The sequence below is a fragment of the Cryptotermes secundus genome, unplaced genomic scaffold, assembly GCF_002891405.2.
Source record: "Cryptotermes secundus unplaced genomic scaffold, Csec_1.0 scaffold952, whole genome shotgun sequence".
Taxonomy (NCBI): Eukaryota; Metazoa; Arthropoda; class Insecta; order Blattodea; family Kalotermitidae; genus Cryptotermes; species Cryptotermes secundus.
Genome location: NW_019736410.1, coordinates 101,663 through 109,257, shown reverse-complemented (window position 1 = coordinate 109,257; position 7,595 = coordinate 101,663). Strand labels below are relative to the sequence as shown.

General features: G+C 41.2%; 1 protein-coding gene across 4 annotated transcripts in view; it reads left to right on the top strand.

The window, feature by feature from the left end:
* The window catches only part of LOC111869926 (cyclin-H), a 28,967-nt gene that overhangs the window by 9,105 nt on the left and 12,267 nt on the right, over window positions 1-7,595 (top strand). For all 4 annotated transcript variants that reach the window (XM_023861816.2, XM_023861813.2, XM_023861817.2 and 1 more), the window contains exons 5-6: window positions 2,802-2,913; window positions 5,485-5,634. In XM_023861816.2, the coding sequence (XP_023717584.1) occupies window positions 2,802-2,913; window positions 5,485-5,626 (254 nt within the window). In that variant the 3' untranslated portion in view covers window positions 5,627-5,634. The remainder of the gene's footprint in view (window positions 1-2,801; window positions 2,914-5,484; window positions 5,635-7,595) is intronic.

Genomic DNA, 7,595 nt, shown 5'->3' with positions numbered 1-7,595 from the left:
TATATATATATATACACGAGGACTGTTCTGTATACGAAGGGCGTTCCATAAATAATGCCTCCTTTTTTTTTTGTGTTAATATGTAATGTCTGAGATGGATGGTGGTGTTGTAGTAAAGGTTGAACCTTCCCGCCAATGTACTGTTAATTTGGTTGTCGTGCGAGCAGTCTACCAAAATTGTGTCTGACATAGAAGTGCATATGAAACAGAGATGTGTTATTGAATTTCTCACTGCCAAATAAATTGTACCCATTGACATCCATTGACACTTGCTAAAGGTGTATGGAGACAATACAGTGGATGTCAGCACAGTGAGGCAGTGGGTACTGCATTTCAACAGTGGCCAAAGTGAAGTGCACGACAAGCCATGCCCTGGGTGTCCCTGCTCAGCTGCCACTCCTCACAATGAACAGATCGGCAGATAATGACCAGGGAACTGTGTGCACGGCTTAATATTGGCTGTAATGTTGGGGAAGCTGGATTATCGCAAAGTTTGTTCCAGGTGGGTCCCACGAATGCTTACACAGGACCACAAAACTCCTCGAATTGAAGTTTGTCAGGACTTGTTGCACCAGTTTGAGGCTGAAGGTGAGAAGTTTCTGGACAGCATCGTCATTGGAGATGAGACATGGTGTCACCACTATGAGCGGGAATCCAAAAGACAGCCCGTGGAGTGGCGATATCTGGATTCCCCAAGAAAAAAGAAGTTCAAGACACAGCCATCAGCAGGGAAAGTGATGTGCACGGTCTTTTGGGATAGGCAGGGTGTGATCTTCTTGGATTTCCTGGAGCCTGGTGAGACTGTCAATTCTGACCTTTACAAGACGATGCTGACTAAGCTGAAAGCCCGCATTTCCCAAGTCAGGCCAGAGAAGCAGACAACCTTTCTCTTGCAACACGATAACGCTAGACCCTATACCAGTTTGGCGACCACCGCACACATTGCAAAGTTTGGCTGGACTGTCCTACCACATCCACCCTATAGCCCCGGTTTAGCACCTTCAGACTTCCATCTCTTTGGGCCTATGAAAGATGGACTAAGTGGGCAACATTTTCCAGACAACGATGCTGTCATTGCAGCTGTAAGAAAGTGGCTAGCCTCTGCTGGCGCAGACTTTTACAGGCACAGCATACAGGCTCTTGTTCATCGCTGGCAAAAGGGCATAACGAATGGTGGTGATTATGTGGAAAATAACTGTAAGTAGCTGAAATCTTAAATGCTATGCCATGAAGGCATGGGGGAGGGGGGTGACTGGACATATAGCTCCACCATCCTTAACCTTGGAACTTGATAGAGGTGAGTGGTCAGCTTCATGTCTTGCCCACTTTACCCCCAGAGACATTGTCACTGGTACCCATTAGATAAGAGACTGAGCAGGTCCCAGAGCCAGTCTGGATTGTGTGGAGAGGAGAAAATCTTGCCCCAGACAGGAATGGAACCTCAGCTGTCCAGCCTGTAGCTTGTCGCTGTACTGACTGAGCTGTCCGACTTACCCCATTATGAAGATAAATAAAAGCAGAATTCAGTGAATTGATATGAAACTTAGAGGAAGGTGGAATTAAAAATTTGTTCCAAGATTTAGAAAAAAGTCAGTTCGAACGTTTAAGCCATGTAAAGAGAATGGATAGAACTAGGATAATGAGAAAGGTATTAAAATTAAAATTTAGAGGAAGGGATGACAGAGAACAAGATGGTTCAGCCAGGTAGTGTAAGACCTCACGAAGAGAGTAAAGAGCTGGCAAGTAACTGAAGTTGAAAGATTGTGGGAAGACAGAAGACATTGGAGACTTCTTGTTCATCGACCTGTGTCAAGTTGCAATGGTACTAAACGAATGATAAACTTAATGAAGAGTGCTATCTTCTCGGCAGAAGTTCACTGACATTTCAGAGGTTCAAAGAATAACTCAAGCAGCTACCAGGATCCTCTGAAATGCTGAACTTTCACTGGGCTACATGGCATTGCATCCCAGAAGATAGTACATGTCAGTCACTGCTGTGACAACCTTGTATCTCACAAAGAACTTTAATATTCATGGTCTTGAATTGAAGTTCTTATGAAGGGATAGAAAGCTGGATTGTTTAAACTTTTGAAAGTCATTGCTTTGGAGACTTGATAGGTGTTTGAGAGGCTTTGGGGTTCCATCCCCCTCTGAACAATAGAAGTCATTAATAATGTTAGTACTTAAGATTCTGAGGTCAGTAGAATGGCTTCCTTCTGTAAAAAGTCAATTTGGCTGGTTGTGAGCAAACCTGTGGCATGTGGACCCTGTGAGCTAATTCTTGGGCACATCCAGATATTGAGAAGTTGGTGGCAAAGAAGCAGTGTCAGGCTTCTCATTAATATTTGTCCATGCTAATATTAATAATGAAAGTCATAACTGTATCATATTACCACTAATTATTTTTGTTAAATGAAAACTTAATGTAAAGATGTTTTTTCAGTAAAATTTAAATTTTATTTTTGTCATTTGACTTCCTTCCCAGCAATTCTGAAATTTGCTTCTTGTACAATGAATTGGCTCAGCGCTGCATTAGACCATATGTTACAAAGAGAGAAGGAATCTGGTGTCATTAGGTTATAACACTGTATAGTTGGATCAGGTGGTCACCAACATGCCAGAAGCACGCATTGCCTCAATCTCCTGGGTAGGTGATGGTGGTAGTAGGTTCCGTGGAACATCAGTAACCACCTGATCCAACTATACAGTGTCATTCACAAGCCAGAAGATACTGCACTGTCAGACATCGTCTAATCTCAAGTAATATAATGCTCAAGTACGTATGTTACTTTGATTTTCAGAAATTCGTTCGTTGGTCAGATCTATAGAGAACCCACCACGGGAGATGGTTCGTCAGCTAGAAAAGAAATTAGAGAAATGCAGAAACCAGGAAAATAACCCAGACAGTGAAATGTAAGTAGCCTGCTCAAAATTTAAACATGGTCTCTTAAACTCTTAATTTTCACTGTCAATAAGTAAAGATAATATGAAACTATAATTAAATGAATGAAAATGGTAACAATTGAAATCATTATAAAACAAGTATTCCCCAGGCGGAATTCATAAGGCCCACTTTTGTGTTTCATTTGTTTCTAGGCCATCAGGTCTTATTATTTTTATTTTATTTTTAAGAAAAACTTATTTTTGAAGAATAGATTCTGTTTAAATTTAATTTATTGTATATAACCACAGAATTTCACACTCTCACCCTATTTGTAATTGCTCACTTAAAAAAGGTAAACCTATCCCTGTAACGTGCTGTGAGGTGTCAAGGTTCCCACATTCTCTCTAGACAGATAGCTCACAGATTCGCTTAGTGGGGGGGTGGAGTCCAACTGGGTCCACTCGGCACAGCAGCCATTGATTGGCGTATTGTAGCCTGCCCAGGGTGATTATGATAATGGGAAATTTGGTGGAATGAAGATTGGCAAGGGAAACCGAAGTACTCTGAGAAAACCCACCCCAATGCCACTTTGTCCACCACAAATTCCACTTGACCAGACCTGGGATCGAACCCAGGCCACCATGGTGGGAAGCCAGCAACTAACCGCCTGAGCTATGGCAAGGCCATGGCTCACAGATGGCAGTAAGACTGTCAGTCCTACGTGCCAGCCGCCCTTTACTCCCCAGGAAGATTCCTGGTACTCATTTCTGTTAGAGGCTGAGTAGACCCCAGGGCCATAGTGCGGCTGGAAGGATTAGATAAATTAAAAAAAAAATCCACCGCATCAGGACTTAGACCTGCGACCTTTCAGCTTGTAGCTTAGTGCCTCAACCAGCTATGCTACCATGTGCCCCAATTGTTCACTTACAAACAGTATTTTATACTTGATGTGTAGGTTTGATCATGGTGTGTTCCCATACCAGGTTGCACATCCTGGCACCAGTTATTCATCTGTTATTGCCATCAGACTGAAAGTGAAATAAAATTTTGACATGGCTGTAATGTTATTGTACATCCCACAAGAAAGATTTATTAATAAGCGTTGTATTTTTTTTTTTTTTAAAGATCTGTTATTCCTAAACAGAATATGAGGGTTGTTCAGATGAAACATGTTCACATTACTGCTTGCAAATGCAGCCAGCCACAGGTGATCATGTGGCTGTGGGTATGACACACCATCAGCCATAAGACTGAGCCTTCTGGTGCAACAGTGGAATGCCTGCTTCAACAACTGCTATTTTAAAATGGCCTCCACTCCTTTGCACAGAATAGTCCCCAAACAGGTTCAGTTTGAATGACCCTCATGTGAGTTAAATTGGAAAATGTTGAGTTCCTTGATCAGTGAGTTATAAATTCATGGTGGCTGGCAGTGCTAATCAGTATTGCAGATTGCAGGTTTCTGTAATAAATTGTGTGAAACTGTTCTTAGTTCCTTGATCAGGGTATTACAAATTATTTTCCTATGAATTACAAAAAATTGCCACAAGTTGCCCCAAATGAAACACTACTATTTTATTTTATGCCCACAATGACATTGTGAACCATCTCTGGAACCTTAGAATCCTTAATCATGAATGCATGTTTGTTTTCTAGGAGTTTGATTCCTTTGAAGTATTAAGTTCATCAGAATCAGAAAATCAGTTCCTACTTCACAAGAAACACTCACTCACTCATGGAGCTGAACCCTTCTTGAGAAGCTGCTAATTGTACAACTACTCAAGAACTTCCCAGCATTTTATAGAACCCATAGGTTCATTACCATGTTCACAAGAGCCCTCCACTGGTCCCTACCCTGAGCCAGATCAGTCCAATCCATACCATCCCATCCTCTCTCTCTAAGATGCATTTTAATATTGTTCACCCACCTACATCTTGGTCTTCCCACTGTTCTCCTCTCTTCTGCCTTTCCCACCAATATCCTATATGCATTCCTCCTCTCCACCATTCGTGCTATATGCCCTGCTGATCTCATCCTCCTTGACTTGATCATTCTAATTGTACTTGGAGAAGAGTACAAGTTATGAAGCTCCTTGTGTTAGGTTGGTCCCTTGTCACCACAGCAGGGTGCATCCTCAGGTTGTCAGTGGAGGAGATGCCCTCCAGGTATGGAGGGTAGTGCGATTATAATGAATAAGCAGTTGCAGACAGCCAACAAGGAGTGGTCCTCCAGCTTGGCATTTGGGCATGGGACTAACAACTCCTCACCATAAAAGAAATAAGCTCGCTATGAAAATGTTCAAAAAACTGTGAACTTGGACGGATTCCTTAGGTAAATGACATCACAGGACACAACGTTACAAAAACCAACTGATTAATGATCTCCAAGAAAATTATCAGTATTTATTCTGCGAATCATACAAAAGTCAGCAAAATGTGGAGCTTCTGATCATTAAAGACGGATGGCCAGTGTAGTAATCGCTATGGATGTGTAAATTTGTATGCAGGTAATAAACTGGGATATGTGTGTTATAGGATGAGATCAGTACATGGCTAAATACTTTCTACAGAAAATTATCTGATATGATTTTATCCTTCTGCAGCTACAAACAGCGAATGCAGGACATGCTGGACGAAGAGGACGAACGCAGCAGTGAGACCTATGCTCGGCTTGCTAGGGAACAGGCTAATGATGAGGAAAGATTACTAGGAATTTCGAAAGTCTTGTCGCCTTCAGCATCATGAATAAAAAAGTAAGTTATGAAGCCTCATTTACATATTTTTATTAACCTGCTCTAGGTCATATGTTAGAAGACAGACACTGAAGCCGTCTTTTGGGAATCCTGATTGAGTGTAAAAAATTGTAGGTTTGCAAGGATTTTGAAATATTAAAAATTATCTGGGCAAGTGCTGGGCCAGAGATGAAGCCCCAAATTTCATGACAGAGGATGCGATAATGTGTTGCCCTGTCAGGGCTCTCAACACACCTTGGGGGGACATGGTGAATGGGTATGGAGCAATGGTGGACTGATGTTTAGCGAGAAAAACTGAAGAAACTTTGAGAAAATCCTACTCCAGTGCTACATTATCCACCAGTAATGTCTCATGAATTTACATGAGATTGGAAAGAAGTCTGCATGGTAAGATTGAAAATAGAAAATTAAGATCATGGCATTCAAGGCATGTGCATGAAAATTGTTCTTCAAGATATTTTGAAATATATGTGATATTTTAATAATCTCGAATATCACTTATCATTTACTTTGACAAAAATAAGAACAATAAAATACATAAATATCAATGAATGTATGAATCCATTACAAAGATTTTAAAATGTAAAGCAAAAAGTGAAACTCAGATTGTATTTTATATAGTATTAGCATTTGCAGCTGTATGGTCTAAAATTAAACTGGACTTTTAACAGGGAACAAAAATGGATACAATCTATAGATATTAAATTTTTAAGTATTGCTGTTTATACATTACTAATTTGGGTGGGACACAGAATGGGTAATATGGCAGAATCTGTTCCTATGTTCGCAGTCTGAGATAGAATAAGTGGATACAACATCTAGGCGGATAATAAACAAGACCAGAAACGTGCAATCAGTACTGGATTACACACAGTTTTCATGTGCGTTTCTAGCATTGTGGCATTCTAAATTCATATAACTGTTCCCAAATATCTTTAATGAAAATGTTAACTATAATAAACACAGCTCTGAGTAGTATATTTACTGTTGGTTACTATTTTGAAGTGGTTACTGTAGCTTTATCATATGAAGGATAGGATTCAGTGGTAGGATCTTGTAAATATGGTAATTAACCTTCAGGTGCCATGAAAAGTGGGAAATTTATTGTCCAGCAGTGAATATCTCTCTGTATTCATGCACGTCATAAACAAGGTTCATCTTATAGGTAGTATTTGGCTGGCATAAGTCAGTATTTAGTTAGTCAGCAGTTGGGAATACTGTTCTAACATACTTCTTATAGGTACAAGGTGGTTCAAATATGACCGGGACTGATTTGTGTGTAAACAAGCTGCACTGTGCAGTAGCTGTGTGACCTTGAGAGAGTGAAGCCACAACCTCTACCCTCCCTCCTGTTTGGGTTAGAACTGTTCAGTCTTGCCTGGAGGTTGCTAGAGTCTAGAGCAAACAGAAGGTTCCGCGGAGCGTGGATCAACGCATTGTGATCAAATTCCTCGTTGGAGAAAACTGTTGTTGGAGTCTGTGCTGAAATTCACCAGACTCCAACAACAGTATGGGGAAGATTATCTCATGGACCCATGAGCATGAGTGGTGTAAGTGCTTCAGAGAGGGCAGAGAGCGCTTGGAGAATGAACTGCATGATCGTCGCCCATTAACATCCATCACTGAGCCTAACATTGATCGTGCAGATGCGCATATTCGTGAGAATAGGTGCATCACTATCAAGGAACTTGGACCAATGCTGTCCATCAGTGCTGGTAGTGTAGAAGATATCATGAAATACCACCTGCACTATTCCAAGGTCAATGCATGGTGGGTACCATGTACTTTGATGGGCGTGAACAAAATGGTGCTCATGCAAGCTGCCAGTCATCTCCTACAGCTGTTTGAAGACGAAGGTGATGCATTTTTGAAGTCTGTAGTGACCACCAATGAAACGTGGGTGCACTACTTCATTCCCGAGTCGCAGCAGTCATCACCCGAGTGGCGGCATACCAATTCTC